Consider the following 23,599-nt stretch of genomic DNA (forward strand, 5'->3'; position numbering starts at 1 on the left):
GTACATTCTAATCCTGATTTTGCAGCATCACAATTGAAAAAGAAACCTCAACCATAATAAAGGCCCAAACGGTACAGAACAAGATATATCAGCAACCAGCGTTGGGGGTAACGCATTACAAGTAACTTGAGTTACGTAATCAGATTACTTTTTCAAGTAACTAGTAAAGTAATGCATTACGTTTTCAATTTACAACGAAATATCTAAGTTACTTTTTTTTAGCTCTCCTGTCCCCATGTTGAGAGAAATAAAGGTCAGAGGTGTTGTGTCGCTGTGTGAACATGATGCTTATTGTAGTTCTAGACTAAATATGAACATGCATTTACTCATCTCATTTGCACAAAAACATTCAGTATTCCTCAAAATGAATAAAAAAATAGTAAAATGCAATCTCACAATTTTATGCAAACCAGTAACAATTAACTATATTAAATTACACAAATATACTTTATCTCACTTTATTAACCAATGTCTTTGCTGCTGACCTTCAATGATCTAATTCAACCATTCTAATAAGCAGAATTTTTAAAAGTAACTTTCACCAACAGTCAGCAACTAGCTGTTTATAAAAAAAAAATTATAAAAAAGCAGTAAAATTTAGAGAAATGTGTCTAACTGCATGTAAATCTGGCCAAAATCGATTTTTAGAATACATCATTGTTCATATGTCAAATATATGGGAGGACACTATAAACCCACCTCATTAATCCTAACATACAAGCATACTCAATGTACCACTAACTAGCTAAATAAATAAAATAAAAGCAATACTAACCTTACTGTGGTAGGTCTTGGTTCTCCCAACAGGAAACTTCTCTCACCAAAATACTGTCCAGGGTTTAGTTTGAAAAGAACTGCTGATTCATTATTTGATAAAACCGCCACCTCTCCCTTATCGATGAAATACATCTAGGAAAACAAAGTGCAATTTTTAAACAATCATAAGCATGCTCTTCAGGCTCATATTATGGACGTTCAAAATTTGCAGATGCACAACATGTTTCCAATGCTCTTGATCTTAATGAGTTCAGCTTGACACTATGAATATGACAGCAATCAGAGGTAAACGTCTAACAGTGTTCTTCACCTTGGTGTAATGGTGAGAGTCACCCACAGAAAATATCAAAAGTCTAATTCCAATTCCAGTCCTTAAATTTCCTTAATCTTTTCATAATGCTTGCAAAAAAGTAATTAAAAAAGACCTACTGTAACATTTCTAATGATATTAAAACATTAGGAAAAAAGTTAATAATTTAAATTTATATTTATACATAAAAATCAAAGTTTTGTGGCTCTATACATCTAACTACCAACCTATCTGCATTCACGCCCTTCATAAATAGTAATATTAATAATAATAATAATAACCTCTGATGCAATGTCATCTTTCATAAATATGAGATCACCGGCTCTGTACAGGCATTGCGAAATACTTCTGGCTAATAAGCGAATGAAGCATCCATCATTTTTTAATTGCTCCAGAGACTCCTTTGTTAAGATCTTCTCAAAAAATGGCCCCTGCAAACAATACCTTGTAAGTCAGAGTGTTTTAGCTTATTGAAATCAGCCATTTTAACATGTATTTAATTCTAAACAAAAAGTAAAAATAGCGAAACATGCACAAGATCAAACAAATTAAGTTGTCATTCATGTTATTACATTGAGTTTCCCTGCTTTGGTGATCGCCACAGGAGACAAATGACATGTCTCAGACTTCCTATGGATATTAAGACCAAACACCTAGAAAAAGAGATCATGCATTTACATAATTAATGTGTCATTCTTCAGTCATTGTTACATTAGTAATTGCCATGAAAATAATTACCTTTGCTATAAAATCAGAATAAAGAACTGTTGAAATATCACTGACTAGTGAAGAGGGCAAATACTCAGACAGTTTATCCTGATCAAATCCTTTTGTGCGCATCCATCGGAATGTATAAAATCCAATTACTCTGTCATATAAAGGCCCAGTTATTTTGTGGCTCTTAAAAAAAGGGGGAAAAATAAGTTAATACAACACATATAGTACACTAACATTCAAATATGTCGTTTTTAAGAATTTTATTCACCTACAATAAATTACATTGATCAAAAGTTACTGCAAAGACATTTACACCGACCAGGCATTATGACCTAATATTGTTTTGGTCCCCCTTTTGCTGCCAAAACAGCCCTGACCCTTCAAGGCATGGACTCCACTAGACCCCTGAAGGTGTGCTGTGGTATCTGCACCAAGATGTTAGCAGCAGATCCTTTAAGTCCTGTAAGTTGTGAGGTGGAGCCTCCATGGGTCAGACTGGCATCACACTGCCGCCACCGGCTTGCCTTCTTCCCATAGTGCATCCTGGTGCCATGTGTTCCCCAGGTAAGCAACGCACACGCACCCGGCCATCCACGTGATGTGAAAAAAAACGTTATTCATCAGTCCAGGACACCTTCTTCCATTGCTCCGTGGTCCAGTTCTGATGCACACTGTTGGCTCTTTCAGCGGTGGACAGGGGTCAGCATGGGCACCCTGACTGGTCTGCGGCTGTGCAGCTCCATATGCAACAAACTGTGATGCACTGTGTATTCTGACACCTTTCTATCAGAACCAGCATTAACTTCTTGAGCAATTTGAGCTACAGTAGCTCGTCTGTTGGATCGGACCACACAGGCCAGCCTTCGTTCCCCATGTGCATCAATGAGCCTTGGCTGCCCATGACCCTGTCGCTGGTTCACCACTGTTCCTTCCTTGGACCACTTTTGATAGATACTGACCACTGCAGACCGGGAACACCCCGCAAGAGCTGCAGTTTTGGAGATGCTCTGACCCAGTCGTCTAGCCATCACAATTTGGCTCTTGTCAAACTCACTCAAATCCTTACGCTTGCCCATTTTTCCTGCTTCTAACACGTCAACTTTGAGGATAAAATGATCACTTGCTGCCTAATATATCCACCCACTAACAGGTGCCGTGATGAAGAGATAATCAGTGTTATTCACTTCAGCCATTAGTGTTCATAATGTTATGCCTGATCGGTGTATAATTTATACTATTTAAACTATTTCCATTTCAAATTAGTTGTCAAAAGTAACAACTTCAAAACCAAGTCGATACTGAAATTTTAAAAATGTGACGCTTTGAGCGCTGTATTCTGCGTTTGAAAGCAGCCATCTATCAGCGGATGGTCTGCGATAGAGGCCTGCTTTCAAATGCTACCTAGTGTGTAAGCGCTTGGTGAAGAGCGTCATTGATGTCTATTTACAACGTGTTTTTGAAGCATTGATCATTGTAGCCAATCACAGACATATCTTATGAGCGTGTGAACACAATGGCTAATCAGAGGTGTTTACAATTCTGCTTACAGCACTCAAAGCATCACATTTTTAAAATTTCAGTACCGACTTGGTATCGAAGTTGGTACTTTTGACAACACTATTTCAAATAAATACAGAATCTCTGTTCATCAAAGAATCCCATGCAGCATGGATGTGTTTCTGTTTAGCCATTTTAGAACCATTACAACCACTATTTTGCCATTACAGCTAAAAAACAGAAAAAAGACTTCCAAACAGTATTTATTATAACGTTAATTTACAGTATTATTTTATTTGATTGTATTTTAATTAAATGATACATGTTATTAATAAAAGGAATTTCTTTTATACATATTTCAAAACATTTTAATGTGTATCTCTAATAAACAGACTCTGAGTGAAAATGAATACCTTCAAGAATAGTTTCATGCTCTCAGTTCTCTCTGTATAAGCAGCTCTCATAGCATCTGTGTTCGCCAGCAAAGCAGTAATAGTGCCTGATAGCCAGCCACAAAACAGTGTCCCAGAAATCATGATGAAAACCATGATAACTTTCTGAAAATTTTGTTTATGCACAAAGAAAAGTCAGTAGTTTGAGATGCATAAAGTCTCTAAACATGCATATGACATAAAAACATTGTGTGAAATATGAAAAAAAATGGGGCTTTGATTTGTTGGTTAAAAATAAAGAGGTTTAAAGGTGCAATGTGTACATTTTAAGAGGATCTATTGACAGAAATGCAATACAATATACATAACTATGTTTTCAGTGGTGTATAAAGACCTTAAATAATGAACCGTTATGTTTTTATTACTTTAGATAGGGTTTCTACAGGTTTCATCAAATCTAATTTAATGCTTTTTAATGCTAATTTTTTCATTTTTAATGCCATATATATGTCGCTAAATGTTGATAGATGATGTGATACGGCAATTAGAATATTCATCATGTCATTGTTGCATTCGCATTCTGCCAAGTGTCAGCCCTTTACCTTTGTTTGCTTCTCTGGTGCTACTCTTTGTGCTCACATAATTTTAGCATAAAGGTCTTCAACCCTGATCCTGGGGACCCACAGCCCTGTTTAGATCAGTTCCATCCCTAATCAAACACACCTGAAGCAGCTGATCAAGCTCTTCAGCATGTTTGAAAATACCCAAGCAAGTGAGCTGAAGCAGGTTGGAAATAAACTTTGCAGGACAGTGGGTCCCCAGGAACAGGGTTGAAGACCTCTGGTTCTACTGTGATCCTTGTTTGAAAATATTTGCACTGCTAAAATTGACAACATAAGTGACTTATACAGCCTATTATTATCCACTATCGATCACCACTTACACTAAATGTAATAAAATCAGTCATTCTCACGTTTTGGTGATTCCCAAGGTTTTTTTTTTTTTTTTTTTGGTATTGACATTTTAATCAGGCTCCTTGTCCGGCCGGGCAAGTAAAATTCTCTTTCACTTGCCCCTTCAAAAAAGCCACTTATCCCGGACTAATTGAGTGTTAATGTCGAGCCCTGACATGTTAAAGCAGCACTATAATCCTGAATTATAATTGAGACGTTATCTGACAAAATCACCATACACATAAGATAAATACATTTGCTGTGATTTTGGCTAATGTTATATCAGACCTGCAAACTCACAAGAGGTGACACACTAAATAGTTTTAGGGGGGTGTGGGGGCATTAGATTTGGATTAGATTTCGATTCAGGAGCTTGCGACTTGATTTTAATTTGATTAACTTCAATTCAATTCTGATTAATTTGGGGCCTATCAGGTACAGTACATGGCAAATTTCCTCAAAGAAAAAAATATCTCTCAAATAATGCTGTAAACTATACAGGGAACCACAGCTGGTACATCATTATAATATTAAAGGTTAAAATTAATCGATTTGTATGCTACTTACATATAAATTACCCATAAAGAAGTTTTTATAATAACGTTATAATAAATTTTTTTATGACATAATTATGTTTCTACTCGTTTTTTAGGCTATATAAACACTTAAATGCTGTCATAAAATGGATTTATTCAAACATGCATTCAATACTGAAGCACATGTTAAGTACAATTACAAGGGATATGCAACAGCCTATAGTGCATATATGTAGCAAAATGCTCCTCTCTAAGTTCATTTTTGTAGCTAACTAACAAGTTTCTGAGGTAAATGGGACGGTAAATGTGACATTTTTTTACAATCTGTTTTATTGACGTCTTTCCGAGGTTGAAACACTCATTGAGTTAAGTTGTACTGTGTCTTTCAACATACCTTCAGAGGTTGTTGTAACTAGTAAAGTGGAAGAGATTATCGGTTCACGTGCGAATGCCAAGAAAGATCGCGACAGAGACGTGATGTCTATGATCTCACTCCAGTCTATGTGAAAGTAGCCCATTTGTTGATAAAATGATCACTCAATAGTATCTATTTTATTTGTTCTCTGACAGAGCGCACAGCCTCAACTGAATGCGCTGCGCCTCTTAGCCGCTCACTGAACAGAACAGACACAGAGAGAGGTGCGCCGGCGGCAGGAAAGCAAGATCTCGTGCGGCAGCTAGATAAGGTTTCAACAAGTTGCTAGATTTGTGACAATGCGCTTTCTTGGAAAAAAGTCGCTAAGCTGGCCCTTCCGTCTGAGAAGCACCCGATTTTACTCATCCAGGTCCAAGCCCGCTGCTGTCCAAAACGGAGATACGGCATTTTGCACCGGACGGAGACAATTACAAAACTGGTTCCGTGTGTGTATCACGCGAGTATACATATTTTGCGACAGCAAATCAATTATTAATTATGAAGCCTATATTCAAAATAAGCTGGTATTATTATTTTTTTATTCAAAACTATCTAAAAAATTTAATGCCTGTAGGAATAAAATTTAATGATTTTTAATGCCATTTAACGCCTTAATTTTCGCAAAATCCATTTAATGGCTTTTAATGCTTTTTAATGCCCCGCGGAAACCCTGCTTAGAATGAGCCATTTCTATCTACATACACTGCAGGCCCCCTTACAACAAAGTCGCCATTTTGAGGCGGCATGTTTCTACAGTAGCCCTAAACAGACTGTCTACTCTCTGCTGTCTCAGATGACGACATCTTTGTCCGGTGTTGGCCACCTTAGCTTCTCTATATTGCAATTCACAACCTCATGCTGCTAAAATTTACACACGGCATCTTTAAATTTCAAAAAGAGTGAATTCAAGTCTGACAGTTTACTTTTAGCATATTATCTAAATCTCTTATTTCAATCTACTATAAGGCAGAAAATTACAAAACCTGGCTCTATTTCATCTCAAAATGAAAAATAGCAAAACAAAGCTTATGATTGTTTTTAAACATCTCTCATTCCAATTATCATTACGTAAAAAAGAAAGAAAGAAAAAGTTCCGGGGGAGGGATTTATTTTTCATTAAAAAAAAAAAAAAAAAAAAACTATAAATGTATTTCTTTTTAAAGCAAAATTATTATTTATTTACTATTTATCTATACATGTATTGATTGATTGATTGAATGATTGCTTTTACTTTTGGGGTGAAATGTCACCTACATGTTTTTATTCATCTAATATTTGACTGCTATGATACTTACCGATGAAGTTATGTATGGATGGATGTCCCCAAATCCAACACTACATACTGTTGCAGTGACAAAGTACAAGCTCATTAAATACAGCTGCTGGAAAGTAACAGTATCTGAAAGAACAAAAATCAAAAAAATTTTTGAACACATGATTAAATAAACAGATTTATTTTAATTTACTAGACATATGAAAAACATGATGAATAAAATATGTATTAGTTTCAATTGTTAAAGGTCTGAAGAACAACACTTACCAAAATCAACATCAAATGAGGTGTCCAAGTGTGTCACCCAGGACAATGGTGTACAGTTGTGCTTTATCACTGGTAATAAATAATCACTCGTGTTTCCATAAAAGTCTGCTAAAGGGCATGCACTTGCAAAGACAATACAAGTGCTGAAGTGCACAAAAAGAGTAAAATATAAGAACAACTTCAAAAAACAAATGATGTTTGTTTCTGACGCAATGTTAGCCTGCAAGAATGAAAATACAAAGAGAATGCGATATAACTGAAAAATATGTGGAATCCTTAAGCATGCATAAAGATGCAGTGCTTCATTACTGCCATAAAATCCATTCTCACTAAATGGTGAAATCATAATCCAACCCACAAGTTCCCAAGGAAAGCAGGTTATGAAATCCATAAGGAACCCGGTTTTGATATAATGATATGCTGTTTCCACAGTGTCAACTTTGAGATCATTGCCTTCATAGAAAGCAAAATGCATGCGGAGATAGATGTCCACCCAACAAAACAATCCAAGTATGTAACAAACAATCCACAGCTCCATTCTGAAGTGTAGAAATGTAAAAAGCAACGAGGAAATGATGCTGACGGTGACAGCTAACATGCTCCGGAAAAACTCCCATCTGACATAAAATTCGCTGCTGGGCAGAATGGATCTCCTGCAACAAAATGAATGAAGACGGGAAATACTGTGATGCTTACTAAATTAGGCTACGTTCACACTTGAAAGCCTTCCGCTTTTTGCTTAGATCAGATTTTTTTTGTATAGCTGTTCACATTGTTGTTTTAAATGTGGCCAATATCAGATTTCCAGTGTGAACAGATCATGGTTCTGAACTGACCTGCATGCGCAAAAGAACGCTACAAATGGGGTTGCCAGGTTTTTACCACAAAATCCACTCAATTACTTCTCAAAACTAGTCCAAAACTAGCCTAATCACATTCCGTGGGGTATCCCAGTAAAAATCGTGTTCCGGGGGTTAGATATCACAGTAACGTGGTCGCTTCAACCCACGGAGTTGCAAAACAACCTGCGGCAACAGTGAAACAGTGAAAACTTGGCAACACACACAGCGCACTGTCATACAGAAGTAAACACGGAGGGCATTTATTTATAGTGTGATCTACCGCGGAAGCCAGCGAAATTATGTTCAGGCAATATGTAAAATAAAGACAATAACGTGACATTACAAAACATTTGACCTGTATCGGATTTAGTATCACATATGGAAATGGCACTAATTGGAAATGAAAAAATCAGATTCCAGATTTGGGCCACATTTACCTGCAGTGTGAACATAGCCTTAGGGTGCTCAAAATCACTGTAGTCGTTGAGTTAAAATAAAGTAACAAAAATGTTTTACATTTTCAATCATTTTAAGAAAAATACTAAAGCTTCCAAGTTTGAGGTTTCTTCCTGATGTGAGGTCATTATTTTTTAGAGAACATTTTAACTGTATCAGTATAATTAAAACATCACAGTAGCACTGCATTTACCTCATTAAGAAAATGGATGGGCATGTCCTCAAGAAGAAATATATAATGTGTTCCATTAAAGTGCTGTAGAGACAAAAACAAGAATAGTTCGCCCACACCATTTACTCACACTCATGACAGAATTTTCATTTTCATGTTCAATGCAATGAAATATATATATGTGTGTGTGTGTGTGTGTGTGTTTGTGGACTTCCTGTCATGTGTTTTGCTTTGTAATTCATGTTGATTAAGTTTCCCCGGTGTTTCCCATTTTACCACGCCCCCTTGTCCCTTTCGTCCTTAACCCCTTGACTAAGGGTGGGTTGCACCAATAAAGATTAAATTAAGCAAAGTTTAGAGCTAATCCAGGATTTGTTGATCTGGGTTTTATTATAAATCAAGTTGTGTTGCAAAACAACAAATTAACAAATCAGGGATTAGAATTCTAACCTGTGATTAAGGCCCTGTTTACACTAGTGCGTTTTTGTTTTAAAATGAAAACGATCCTCGTCTACACTGGAGTTTCCACAGCATTTAGGAAATATAGGAAATATACTGTCTTTATAAACTGCTACGTAGAGAGACCATTAGAATAAAGGGCTGATCAAGCAGGCAATGAAAACATTGTGGCAATGCGTATGGATTTCATAAGACTGTAAATATATTTATAGTATCAATTAATGGAGTAATATGGCAGCATAACATGATAAAACAACTGAGATAAGAAAAAACAACTGGCATGATTTGTGGAGTGACTATCTCCGCTCTTGACAGTGCTGCACTATCCGTTTGATCGCCGCCCAGCAGCCACGCGTGGAGTGGGCATAAGAATTTTAATTGTAGGTGCACTTTATTTTATTTAAACCTTCTCACCTGTAAATTTAAAGTTAATCCCTAATTGAGATTTAGATCTGAGTTTAAAGTTATGGAGCAACAGGATTAAAGTTAATCTGTCTTAAATATAAATTAAATCCAGGATGAAAATAGTGGTTTAAATGTAAACATGCTTATTTTTAAACAAGTTTTAAGTTTGGTGCAACAGAATTATTAGATAAACCTTGATTTAATCTAGATTAAATCTTAATCCTTACAGCTTTTAGCTGTTGCGGTGCGATGTGACAACGGTCGCGTCTGGTGTAGACATGGTCTAGAGATTAGGTCGTAACAGGTGAAAGAATGTGAGATAAAAACTATTTAATATTTGACTTCTGTTATGTCAATAGAAATGTTAAATGGCCAACAACAGTGATGCAAACTATTCCTTTTTTTTTTTTTTTTTTCATTTTAAAATGAAAATAGCTTATATTTAAGTGATTCGTGTAATATAATTAAAATGGACGAAACAAGAAACAGAGCCATTTTCAGCATGTTACACATACGATTAAGCATGAATGTGCTTATTTTAACATAAAAACATTATCCACAAGTAGTTAAAATGCATTCATGTAAATTCTAGTTCTGTCATGACAACTCTCAGAGTGTTTGGCATGGTAATGGATATGACAATGTTAATATGTTCCATCCTGGCGGAATAGATCTACTACGCTGCTGCTGCTGCAGAGCAAGTACGGGACTTGATACTGCCAATACATACACAACACACTGCTGTGAAACTATCAGCTTTTGCCATTTGGAGTTCCATGATAGAACTTTGTTTTTCTTTCTTCCCTTTAAATACCTTAATTCTTTAGTTCCTTTAAATGAAAAGGATAGTTACATTACATTTTATGAACTATATCATTTACATAAAAAGCAAGTTATTAACAGTTGTACATGATGGCACTGTATACATTTTCACATCACCAAAATAACTTTCTGCTTACTTTGGCCTCTCTTTGAATTGTTTCATTTCAATGGTCTCCACCTCTGATCCAGCATACATTGGAATGTTTCCAAAGTCCTCCACATCTAAAATATATATATATGTAAATTCTCAGTAGGTAAAATAAGATAAGGGTTCGGCATTGGCTGGTTCCAAATCCTTACAGCCTTTTCACACCAAAATTTTTTTTTTTTTTTTAATAACCATGGGTTATGTCACGATCGTGGATTATGTCACGATTGCCCTGGTTGTCCACTAGAGGGCACTCCACCCCAGACTACTGCTACTCAGCAATGGACTTCATTTCCCATCATCCTCTGCCTGGATTCATTATCACTGATTGTCCACAGCTGTTTCACATTAGCTCATTAGCTCTGTCTATAAAAGCCTGGTTCACTCAGGGTGCGTTCACAGTTGTCATGTTTGGTTCGATTAAAACTAACCCTGGTGCGATTGCTCTGTTAGTGCGGTTCATTTGAGCATGTGTGAACGCTGCCATCCGAACCCTGGTGCGCACCAAACAAGCGGACCGAGACCGCTGAAAAGATGGGTCTCGGTCCGCTTCCAAACGAACTCTGGTGCGGTTCGAATGATATATGAACGCAACACGGACCAAAGACATGTAAACGAACCAAAAACAGGAAGATGATACCCTAAAAAAGACAGAATCCTCACGCATATGGGATTTTCGTCATAGTCGCGAGTTTGCCCATCACAGGCATCAGACGCGCGTCTCCTCACAGCAGATCGTTTGTGTGTGACGGATGGATTCCCGCCGCTGTTTTGACTCCTTTACACATTTTATAAGCTCTTCACATGTTCCCAGCTGGCCAAAATACCATCATGTGCAGGCTACACACAAACAACAAGCTCATCTACCTCAGCACACAGCTTGTTTTGGATGTTCGGTAAGTTCCGTCTCAGAATTGGCAATACGTCATAAGATCCGACCAATCAGGTTGTTAACGTATCCCTATGCCTTTAGGTTCGGTATCTTTTGGTTTGGTAATAAAATTGCCAATCTGAACGCTAATCGGACCAGGACTAAATTTTTTTTTTCTTCTTTGGTCTGGACCAAACGAACCGAACTACAAGTGTGAACGCACCAAGTCTTGTTTTTGATTCTCTGCCTGGTCTTTACATCTGCCCTTATCTCAGTTATTGTTTGGATTGCTCTCCTGTGTTTGACCTTTGCCTGTTTTGACTCTGTTTTTAGATTACCCTCTAAATAAAGACTGAAATTGGTTCCTCAACTATTAGTGTATCGGCGCAGTGTATGACAGGTTATTTTTTCCATGGTTGGGTAGTTTTTGTGTTACCCAGCTTTTGGATTAGTGGCTGGGGCAATCTCACTGACAGTTTAAAAACAATATACCCTTTCCCCACCCACCATCCGACACAACAACCCAGCGGCGACATTACTACAACTTGACAGCTTTTGGTCAGCTGTGTTTGCAAGCATTAGTCAGAAATCAAAAAGTATCTAAATCCATTAGCTACAGTGAAGCCCAAATGAATATTATGAAGATTAGTTTAGTCAGATTCACTGATTCATAACAATAGGAAAGAGTTCAGATTCAGAAGATATATACTTTATGGTAATTAGTTACTGAAGTAAAATAATAAAGCAAAAAAGCAAAACATAAGAGTTATGTCTCTCAAAATACTCACAGCATTTTGACTTCTTGGAATATCTACGGCCATGAAATGTCAATGGGTCTTTTTGATTCTCTACAGCATCAGATTCTTGGTCTTTGAATTGCCTTTTCTGTACTTTCGCTACAGTCTCCGTTAATGTCTTGCAGCATTTTGACTGGAATTCTTCAATTTGCCTAAAGGATTGACAATTTCCTCATAAAATATTCTTTAATGTAAACAGAGATTTTACTCTAATATTTCAATTGTTTGAGTTTATAAAACATACCTTTTAAAAAGGGGATGTTTCTCAAGAAGTACTCTGACCTTGTCAAAATCAATTACTACAATTTCACAGCATGTCATAGCCTGTACTGTCAATGTGGATTGTTTTCCAAACAAAAAACCTGCCTGCAGAAAAAAAGTAAAGAAAATTTGATAATAACCAAGGTTCTCTAAGCAAGAGAACAAGACACTCTTAAGGCCCCTTCACACCATGAACGATAACTATAATGATAACTATATTTGCGTCCACACCAAGGAACAATAACGGTCTGTTTATTCTAAGCTAATGCGCTGCAGTTTCAAAGTGTGTACAACATGTTTTTGCTGTTCTTGTTGCATTTACACGGCTTTAACCAGCAGATATCCTCAGCATGCTATGTTTCGAGTGAATAGCTAGTGTAATCGATCTAATCTAACAGTGAATTTAGCTGACAAAGTCAATATAGTGGAATAAAAACAACGCCTAGTCTTTTTCGCTGCAACTTCAAAGGAAGCAAGACAATGTTGTCGAAACTAGCGATGGATACCTGAGGTAATTTTATGTTACACTGTTTGCTAGCCTGGCATAATGATCTCGTCATTAATACTTCTCACCATTTATTCCTAGGGTATGACCAATTGTTTTCCATATATCCAATTGCTTATTGGATATATGAAAAATTTCTTAAACCAAGCTTATGCCAGTTCCCTTTCATATCAGACACTTTTTACTGCATCAGCTGTGGGAATATCACACAAATGTATACAGTATACTGTATGTATGTTGAGACACACCTCAAAAAGCAGGACATAAGAGTTATTTGCCAATAAACTGGCATGATTTTATCTAGGATTTTATTCAGTTCACATTGCATCAGAAACTGATGCAGTGTCAAAAAGACTGATATTAAACTAAACCAAAATTTTTAAGTATTACCTCTCCAAAATACATTCCTTTGTGATAATGTCCAACAACTTCTGAAAGGTCATCATTTAAACACTATAAAATACATATAAAAATGTAAATTATTACTCAACAACGATTAAATCAAATTATGAGCTGTATTTTAAAACAAAGTTATTTTTTCTTATGAGTGTTACAGAGTTTTACTGTCTATTGCAGTAGTCAACCAAAATGCCTATTACCGCCACGGGTACCGCTGCTGCAATGCCACACCGTTAAATAAAACCCTGTCACATGTGACATTTGTTTATGAGGGACAGTTTGCAACATTGCTCAGTAAGGCTGTAATTCTTACATTTTTACTTGTAAAAGAATATAAAATTAAATAATTTACTGGTAGTAATAATAATACCAATAATAATATAGCATTGCAATATTTAATCTTGGATAATTATTTATCATATAAATGCTTAATGTTCCAGCTATTTGACTTCTGTTGCAGTGAAATATTACAGTGACAGCAGTGCATGAAGTGTGCTTACTTTTAAGTCTGCTTACTGTATAGTACCAGCCAGATAAGGTGTGCATTATAAATTAAACGATAGAAAAGGTGGATTACTCTGAATGGGAGTAATATAGCCAAGTTTTCTAACACATGATTTACTTTGTCAATATTGTGACCAAATTACTGTGACCAAATAATTTGAAAATAAAATGTTTGAAACTACATTTAAAAATTCACTCAGGTCACGCATATTCATTATCTGTCCTTTTTGACACGTTGATTCCCATACAACACAGAGCTAACATGCAGAAAATTATAGTGTTCATGAATTAAGAAATTGTTGATCACATTTTATTAAATTGTTCCTTTGTAAATGAATTAAGAAATTGTTGATCTTTTTTTTTTTTTAAATCATTCCTATAGCCTATTAGTTAAAACGTAAGAACATAGTACCAATTAATTCGTTCTTATGATTTGAAAAATTAAGAAACAAATAAGTAGGCTAAAAGGCAGCCACAATTTAACTAAAGCAATGAAATTAAAACTCAGGAATAATTAGTCCAATAAAATGTCCTCATGTTTCAACAAAAGTGAATGATTAAAAGAGTGGTGCAGGTATGACGTCAGAACCTGAAAGACTAATTCGCTGCAGGTTTCTTTGAGATTTTCTTATGAGGTTTATAATGGGGTTTTCAAGTTAAAATTTAGGTCTGTGGTAAACACACACCCATACCGAAGACATGAATTTCGAAGCAGTTGTGTTTATTTTTGGAAACGTATGTTTCTAATAAGTAACTGGATAAGAACATTTGGGGTGTGAGTCAAGTTATATTTCCCCCAGACCTCCAAGGCTCCCTTGGGGTTTAGAGTCGGAGTGATGAGAGTTACTGGGCACACTGAGTTATACCCTGCTCTCATTTTACTCCCTTTGGAGCGGCAACATCGAAAGTTGTAGCCTGAAGGGCTAATTACTGAGGTTTTAATGCCTTGCATGCTCCCTTTGGTAAGCTGCTCTTTAGGATACCCCTTTGGGTTTAGTAAAGTGAACTGAAGGCACTAGTCCTGGGCATGAGCTGTTTTTGATTTTCTGATCTCAATGTCTGAAAGGGTTATATGAAGTCAGTAAATTTGCAAAATGAGGGGCAGCCTGATTATTTAAAGACATGTATACAAGTCAAATTTGTCATTTTAATTCTAAAATGGACTGGCAGCCAAGAGCAGAAAAGCATTTCCCTCCCATGGTACCCGTGATGTAGAAATAATTTGACACATTTCATCCCAAGCCTCTGTTGCTATTTCCAAAGTGTAATTTTAGAGCTAGTTAACGTCATATAAGAGCTAGAGCTAGAGAGATTAAGAGTAATTGGCAGAATCTCTACTACTAGCGAAACTATGTTTAACTGAATCAAAAACAGCAATATTACCTCCTCACTAGTAAGAAATGTCACATAGCTTTTTTTCATGTAGCTAATACCAATGTATTATTTTGCTTGTCAAAAGAGCAACCAGTGTTTCTCAAACCTGTCCAGGGAACCTCCCACCACTGCACATTTAGATGTTTACCTCATCTAACACAACCTCAACTCATAAGCTCATTAGTAGAGAGTACAAGACATAAACTGGGTGTGACCAATGAGGGAGACATCCAGAATGTGTAGTGGTGGGCGGTTCCCTGAACAGGTTTCAGAAGAACTCATAATGGATGCTATTGTTGCACAGATTATAATAATAGATTAGTTTTGTACTTCTTAAATAACATTTTACATTACATTTACATACACCTGATATATTGTTATTCTTATCAATTATCAGCACAAATCAATGGTTTATGAAATTTAGTGTTCAAAACTGTTGATTTCTCAGCCAGATATGATGCCAACTTTACCAAAATGTGTGTTTTGGTAAAACAAAGAGGTTTAGTTTGTGTTAGATTTAATTTCAAAACCTACCAACATAAAACTAAGATATACATTTTTATAAAGAAATCAACTTTAAATGCTCACCTGACATGATCCTCTCAGAATGCAAAATAGTTCTCTTGTGAGAGTATTAGTGTACTGGATGATTTCCCCTTTAGGAAAAAAGTACAAAACTGAAGTTAAAGCAAGGTCCAGCATAAATGACTGTCCAGCTTCTGCGAAGTAAGGAATCTGTAAAGAGGAAAAAAATGGAATTAATGAACCAACCCTTCCTGATCAAATATTCTTTGGCAAAAGAGTAAAATAATTCTTGCCCCTCAATTATCCAGATTGAAATTCAAGGCTGTTTCTATACTTGTGTTTAAATTAGGGTATGATCACTATTATAATTAAAACGTCTCGGTTACGTATGTAACCCTCGTTCCCTGAAGGAGGGAACGGAGACGTACGTCAGTAGTGACCGACGAATTGGGATATCGCTAGAGAGCCCTATCAGCTTCGAGTGAACTACAACAGGCCAATGAAGTTGGCGTGCGATATTTGCATAATGCGCACCGCCCCCGCCAGGTGGTATAAATAGGGGAGCAGATGCAATCGCACTCTGTTTTTCGCTGAGGAGACAACCTAGTCTGCACTACAGCGAGGGTACAGCAACTGTGGCGACGGGACGTACGTCTCCGTTCCCTCCTTCAGGGAACGAGGGTTACATACGTAACCGAGACGTTCCCTTTCAGTCGGTCACGTTCGACGTACGTCAGTAGTGACCGACGAATTGGGATCCCAAATAAAGCGCCACAGTATGAACCCCTTCCAGTGCCCAGCGCAAGCTCTAGCCACCCGGCGCACCAGTGGGACGGGGAAGGGGGCGAGCTTACGCCGAGAGAGTCTACTGCTGTTCCGATATACCCACTAAGTAAACTAGACTACACTGGGGAAGCAAACCCGTAGGGGACGCTGCGGAGACCACTACCCACCTGTAGGGGAGGAATTTACGTGGAGAGTACACATATGGACTGGCCGTGGGCAGTACGCATATGGAGTCCCTGGGATGGCTCCACCTGGGTAGGGGGGAGACTCATCTGACAGGTGACAGCAGAGCTGGCTCTGCTAGGGAAAGACACGGGCTCGCCATAGGGAGTTGACCGTGGACAAATACACACATGGGACCGCTCACGTGGAGGGGTCACGACATGTGGAACCCAGCCAAACGTCAACGTCGGTGACGGAGGTTTGGCCTGGCATCAGACACTCCGCAATGTCCGAGCCGAAGGGGGAGGCGGAGGAACTCGACAGGGTTCGCCAAGCGGGGAACTCGACTGGAGTAAAAAGGATGCACGTATCCGGCCCAGGGGGCGGGAGTGGCATTGCAAGCCGACACTAGAACGGGCTCTTCGCGTCTACCGGCTGGTGGAAGCGAGTACACGGGAAGATACCGGTTCTACACGAAGGCTATAGAATCTAGCGAACGTGTTAGGTGTCGCCCAGCCCGCAGCTCTACAGATATCTGTCAGCGAGGAGCCGTGCGCCAGCGCCCAGGAAGAGGCCACTCCTCTGGTGTAGTGGGCTCTCAACCTGAGCGGGCAAGGCACGCCCTGGGACTCACACGCCAGGGCGATGGCGTCCACTATCCAGTGGGCCATCCTCTGCTTGGAGACAGCCTTTCCCTTCTGCTGGCCTCCGTAACAGACAAAGAGCTGATCTGAGGTCCTAAAGCTTCGCGTTCTGTCCACGTACAGGCGCAGAGCGTGGACGGGAGAGAGCAAAGCTAGGGCTGGGTCTGCCTCCTCCGAAGGCAGCGCTTGCAGGTTCACAACCTGATCTCGAAAGGGAGTGGTAGGAACCTTGGGCACATATCCAGGCCGGGGTCACAGGATAACGTGAGAGTCACCGGGCCCGAATTCCAGGCACGATTCGTCAACCGAAAATGCGTGCAGGTCCCCTACCCTCTTGAGCGAGGCCAATGCAACCAGGAGGACGGTCTTTAGGACAGTACTTTTAACTCGACTGATTGCAAAGGCTCGAAGGGACGACCCCGGAGAGATGTAAGAACCAGGGTCAGATCCCAAGAGGGTACAGAGGGGGGCCGGGGAGGATTAGTCTCCTCGCCCCCCTCAAGAACCTGACGATCAGATCGTGCTTCCCTAGCGATTTACCATCAACTGCATAGTGATGTGCGGCGACAGCGGCAACATACACCTTGAGGGTGGAGGGAGACAGCCTTCGCTCCAGGCCCTCTTGCAGAAAGGAAAGCACGGTTCTGACCGAACATGATCGGGGGTCCTCTCGCTCTGGTTGAGAGGAACACCATTCGACGAATAGGTTCCACTTCAGCGCATAGAGGTTCCTCGTAGAAGGAGCTCTAGCGGAAGTGATGGTGTCTGCGACCGCTTGCGGGAGATCACTCAGAACCTCCGCGTCCCGTCCAGGGACCACACATGGAGTTTCCACAGGTGGGGACGCGGGTGCCAGAGGGTGCCCCGTCTCTGAGTCAGGAGGTCCTTCCTCAGAGGAATGGGCCAGGGAGGTGCTGTCGCGAGGAGCGTGAGGTCCGAGAACCAGGTCCGAGTGGGCCAGTATGGAGCCACTAACAAGACCTGCTCCTCGTCCTCCCTGACTTTGCACAGGAGCTGTGCGAGAAGGCTCACTGGGGGAAAACGCATATTTGCGTAGGCCCCGGGGCCAGCTGATTGCCAGGGCATCCATGCCGAGCGTGCCGCCGGTCAGGGAATAGAACTGGCAGTGGGCAGTCTCCGGGAGGCGAACAGATCTATCTGTGCCTCGCCAAAGCGCTGCCAGATCAGCTGGACCACCTGGGGATGGAGTCGCCATTCGCCCGGAAGCGGAGGCTGCCGTGAGAGCTCGTCGGCTGCACGGTTGAGCACGCCTGGGGCGTGAATGGCACGAAGCGACCTCAGATGCTTCTGACTCCATAGCAAGAGATGGCGGGCGAGTTGCGACATACGGCGGGAGCGTAGACCACCCTGATGGTTGGTGTACGCAACGGCCGCAGTGTTGTCCGAGCGGACCAGTACGTGCTTGTCTGTCAACAGCTCCTGGAAGCGGCCCAGTGCAAGACGTACTGCTAGCAACTCGAGGCAATTGATATGCCAATGCAGTTGGGGCCCCGTCCACAGACCCGATGCTGCATGCCCGTTGTACGTGGCCCCCCACACCGTGGCAGAGGCATCTGTGTGGACCACAGCATGCCTGGACACTTGTTCGAGGGGAACTCCAGCCCGCAGGAACGAAGAGTCTGACCACTTGGTGAGGGTGCGACGGCAGTTCGGTGTCACGGGGACACGGAACGTACCGCGCTGCCACGCCCATCTCGGGACCCGGCCGCGGAGCCAGTGTTGAAGCGGCCTCATATGAAGCAATCCGAGCGGCATGACTGCGGCTGCGGATGCCATATGCCCCAGGAGCCTCTGAAAGAGTTTCAGTGGGGCCGCCGTCCTGCGCTTGAGCGTACTCAGGCAGGTCAACACTGACTGGACGCGCTCCTCAGAGAGGCGCGCGGTCCAGGCGACCGAATCCAGTTCCCTACTGAGATAAGAGATCCTCTGCCCGGGGGAGAGTTTGCTCTTGTCCCAGTTGACCCGAAGACCCAACCGACTGAGGTGAGCTAACACCATGTCCCTGTGTTCGCACAACTGCTCCCACGAGCTGGCCAGGATGAGCCAGTCGTCGAGGTAGTTGAGATGCGAACGCCCTGTTCCTTGAGCGGAACAATGGCCGCCTCCGCAACCTTCGTAAAGACGCGGGGCGACAGGGCCAGCCCGAAGGGTAGGACTTTGTACTGATATGCCCGACCCTCGAACGCAAACCGTAGGAGTCTGTGACGAGGCAGAATCGAGACATGAAAGTACGCGTCCTTCAGGTCGATCGCTGCAAACCAATCCTGGGGACGGATGCATTTGAAAATGCACTTCTGCATAAGCATCTTGAACGGCAGCCTGAGAAGGGACCAATTCAGGACACGCAGATCCAGGATTGGCCGTAGCCCACCGCCCTTCTTGGGTACAATGAAGTAGGGGCTGGAGAACCCTGACTTCAAATCGGCTGGAGGGACCGGCTCGACTGCATCCTTCGCCAGGAGGACAGCAATCTCCGCCCAGAGAACAGGTGCATTGTCCAGGGACACACGAGTGTAATGGACACCCCTGAACACCGGGGGACGCCGGGCGAACTGAATCGCATAGCCGAGTCTGATGGTACAAATGAGCCAGCGGGACGGGCTGGAAAGCGCTAGCCAGGCTTCCAGACACCGAACCAGCGGGACCAAATGGACCAGACGTACCGGGCGTGGGGCAGCGAGGTAGAGTGCTGGACCCGACTCGGACGGCATAGCGGCCCGTAGTGTGGTCAGACTCTGCAAGGTGGCAGTGTGAATGGGAGACGGCACATGGGAGGCGGCCTCGACCAACACACTGGAACCTGCTGGCGAAGTGAGAGGGGGCTGAGAGTGGCGAGGTGGGGCCTCGCGCACTGCCAGCCGCGCCCTCTTGGGACCTGGAGGGTCAGAAAACAGTTCTACTCCGTGGGCACCGCTGGTCTCCGGAGAGCCAGCGGCGGAACAAACCAAAATTCTCCACCCGGCCCTCCTCCGGGGAGGGAGCGATGCGGGCATCGTCTCCCGAAGAACTGTTTACCTCAGCTCCAGGTCACCAGTTTCTCCAGGACCGCTTCTCGCTAGCCAAGTGGCTTGGCTGCGGGCTGAGCGGGCTGGATTTTAGGCCAGCTTGTGAGATGAGAGCATTGAGAAAGCGTACTTAGACGATGACACACCTCTGCAAGGCTAGCCAGGGGTGTTTCCGGACCACCATGGTAGACATTGTCTGGCCAGGGGCCTGCGCTATGACTTGCATCATGCGTAGCTCAACCCCGACTCAGAACTACCCATATGCAATGAGTGCTTTGGCCTTCCACAGACTTGCCGGGGGCCAAGACCCATGCAGGGCAGAGGTGGTGTGCCCGTAGCACTGCCACCCCACCACAGAGGGTAGTGAGAGAGAAAAAACTTTTAATGCAGATATGACCCTTTTGGTGTTCCATATTTGGCACCAAAAAAGGCTTCCAAACTGCCAAGTTTTTCATGCACGTCCAGGCTAAGACAGGGGGCGGGGCAAGGCGAGTACGCGTCACACCACGCCCCCAGGGGCCCGGGAAAGCATGGTCGTTAACTCTGAATCTGATTCAGCATGAGCACATCACAACCGTGGGACGCTCAGCCTCATCTTCATGTCCAGAGCCCAACAACCCTCTCTCCAATGTAGCAGTCGACATCTGATCCTCTGCTGGAGCCCTGACTAAGATGCTAGGTCCCCCATGAGAAGGACCAGCAATCCACCCAGAAGCTACCAGCCATGTGAGAGAGTGAACGTGGTCGTCTAACTGAACGACACACGGCGCTGAGCGCCGACGTGGCCATGTTTTTACCAAACATAAACCACCCACGAACACAGTCACAGCATGTTTGCGATGCGCTAGAGGAGTGGGGGGCCCACGGAGATTGGCTCGGCAGGTAATGCCCCACTGTGATCCTCTGGTCACCCTGGCTTATTCACCAAAAGTAGTACTTTTCTGATTCAGAAAGAGAAACTAGATCGGGGAATAGGTGAGGGGACTCCACCTCGTTTGAGGCACTCGAGTCTCGACCACGCATCTAGAGCGCCGAACAACGCGCTGGGTTGCCATGGCAACGCGCGCTGTCAGCCGGCAGCTCGACGGCACACGGCGCGCTGAGCGCTCAAGCCCTTACGAGAAAGGCAAGACGAACAACGCGCCGACGTGGGCATGCTCTCTTTTTTTACAAGAGAATATGAACCACCCACAAACACAGTCTCAGCACGCTAAGCAGACATGAGAGAAAGTGATTGTGGCCGTCAGTGAGGATAGGAAACGACCGCCTCCAGAAACGCACAGACAGAATGACGTCTTGAAAAAGACGCAGTGTCTGTCTGTGAAGCTCTTTTAGAAGCTCTTGTTCTTTGTGCCGAAGCACACAGGGAACAGCCGCGATGTGACTGCAGGTACACTTTTCACTCCCTGAGTCACACACACAGAGGAACCGGCCCAAATCGCAAACCAACGGGGCAAATAATGCTGTGAAAACAGCAGTTGAGAGCTGTATAACAGCTCGAGAAGCTCACTCTGGGAAAGCTCGCGGCCTCGCTGTAAGGTGCCATAAAGCCAGCACTGTAGAACAAAAGCTCTTCAAAGGCTTGCGAAGTCACTCTCAGACTAACAGCAGGAACACACAGGTTGGCTCCGAAGCGAAAGACAGAGTGCGATTGCATCTGCTCCCCTATTTATACCACCTGGCGGGGGCGGTGCGCATTATGCAAATATCGCACGCCAACTTCATTGGCCTGTTGTAGTTCACTCGAAGCTGATAGGGCTCTCTAGCGATATCCCAATTCGTCGGTCACTACTGACGTACGTCGAACGTGACCGACTGAAAGGGAACACACAACATCTTGTGGTTAAAAGGTGGAAAGCTGCCTTTGCGTCCCATGCGACCCAGCCATTTTTTGATTGTTTCATATAATAAATAATTTTGTGCTATGAAACACATAAAGGCAATAAAAAAATAATTAGGATACATAAATACTCCATACGTGTCACGGTTAAGCAGTGTATGAATAAATGAGTCTGTGAATGAATTTCACAAATCAACTTGTGTGCTGTAGTGTTGTACTGTAGCAATTTTTATGAATCTGCTTTGATCAACACATGCAGCCTTATTCACAAAAGCCTTAGTACTAAACCTGAGTTCACAGGCAAGCTAGGCATGTATGATCAAAATAAATGAAGATTATAGTGGAATGGTCAGTTGAAGTGCTTGTGAACTGAGGATTATTACAAATTGAATAAGCCCAAAAACTACACATGTAAATATTTATTCGAATTATGATTTATTCTTATCAAAGAAGTGAATGACACTTAAAACCTGTGCAAGGGGTTACAAAGCAGTCACGTGGTTGTGTGTGAAAATGGAGCTTCGGATGTCACAGATCACGTGGTTATGGCAAAACAAATCAAGTTCCAGTACAGTGCTTCACTGTGAGATGTTTTTTTTTTTTTTATACAAGCTTCAAAGCCTCGGTGTCAAACGTAACATCACTACATTAAAGGACATACAGTACATTTCATATATTTCATCAACTATGTTTGTTTGACGTGCTATGCATATATATAACCCATACAATGTTTTTTTATATATATTATTTTTAAAAATAGAGACAGTTAATGGTTTTAAAAAACAAAAACAGGGTACTTTTTGAAATCATTTAAAAAATACCGACCTGTGAAAGAAGCTCCCCTCTCTCTGCCATTACGATACTCTGTTTAAGTTCATCTGGCAAGTCATACATTAAAAATTTTCCTCCTGGGAAAGCTTCACCTCTGAAGAAAAATAAATAAACAAGGCTTTAAAAAAAAAAAAATCTAGTCATATCCAGGCATAAGACAATTGTTTGTAAGTAGCAATGACCTTTGACACAGCACACACTGAAAGTCACTTATTTGTCAAAGTTGTGTTCCTAAAATCATCTACTTAAATTAAAAGTACAGATATTCTATTAAAATATCACTTCAGTAAAAGTGATAAGTACTCTAATGTAGGGCTGCACGATTTGGAGAAAAAAATCTAATTGCGATTTTTCTGGTTAAAATTGCGATTTAAAATGCGATTTTATAAAACAAATGAAAAAAAAAAAAGATAAACAATACCAGGCTTGTTTTGCTTGTTTGTAGGGCTGCACAACTTGGCTCGAAATTTTGTGCTAATATATCATTTTGACTAATTATTTTTATTATTATTATCATTATTGCTAAATAAAAATATTAAACCAAATAAGAAATATTACTGTTGTAATAACTTTCATTATTAAAGTATTTAGCATTAGTATTTAATTATAAATATAACTATAATAATTAGAAAA

General features: G+C 41.4%; 1 protein-coding gene across 1 annotated transcript in view; it reads right to left on the bottom strand.

Annotated features, from left to right (window-relative positions):
• LOC127504210 (uncharacterized) overlaps positions 1 to 23,127 on the bottom strand; it is a 38,120-nt gene extending 14,993 nt beyond the window's left edge. The window contains exons 1-14 of the mRNA XM_051878748.1: positions 22,961 to 23,127; positions 15,741 to 15,887; positions 13,266 to 13,328; positions 12,354 to 12,475; positions 12,101 to 12,261; positions 10,431 to 10,515; positions 8,629 to 8,691; positions 7,138 to 7,790; positions 6,893 to 6,996; positions 3,715 to 3,858; positions 1,826 to 1,987; positions 1,660 to 1,740; positions 1,369 to 1,518; positions 776 to 909 (exon numbers count right to left, since the gene is read on the bottom strand). Coding sequence (XP_051734708.1) covers positions 776 to 909; positions 1,369 to 1,518; positions 1,660 to 1,740; positions 1,826 to 1,987; positions 3,715 to 3,858; positions 6,893 to 6,996; positions 7,138 to 7,790; positions 8,629 to 8,691; positions 10,431 to 10,515; positions 12,101 to 12,261; positions 12,354 to 12,475; positions 13,266 to 13,328; positions 15,741 to 15,887; positions 22,961 to 23,029 — 2,138 coding nt within the window. The 5' untranslated portion in view covers positions 23,030 to 23,127. The remainder of the gene's footprint in view (positions 1 to 775; positions 910 to 1,368; positions 1,519 to 1,659; positions 1,741 to 1,825; positions 1,988 to 3,714; positions 3,859 to 6,892; positions 6,997 to 7,137; positions 7,791 to 8,628; positions 8,692 to 10,430; positions 10,516 to 12,100; positions 12,262 to 12,353; positions 12,476 to 13,265; positions 13,329 to 15,740; positions 15,888 to 22,960) is intronic.
• Between the last annotated feature and the right edge of the window lie 472 nt (positions 23,128 to 23,599).

Source organism: Ctenopharyngodon idella, chromosome 21 (assembly GCF_019924925.1).
Source record: "Ctenopharyngodon idella isolate HZGC_01 chromosome 21, HZGC01, whole genome shotgun sequence".
Lineage (NCBI taxonomy): Eukaryota > Metazoa > Chordata > Actinopteri > Cypriniformes > Xenocyprididae > Ctenopharyngodon > Ctenopharyngodon idella.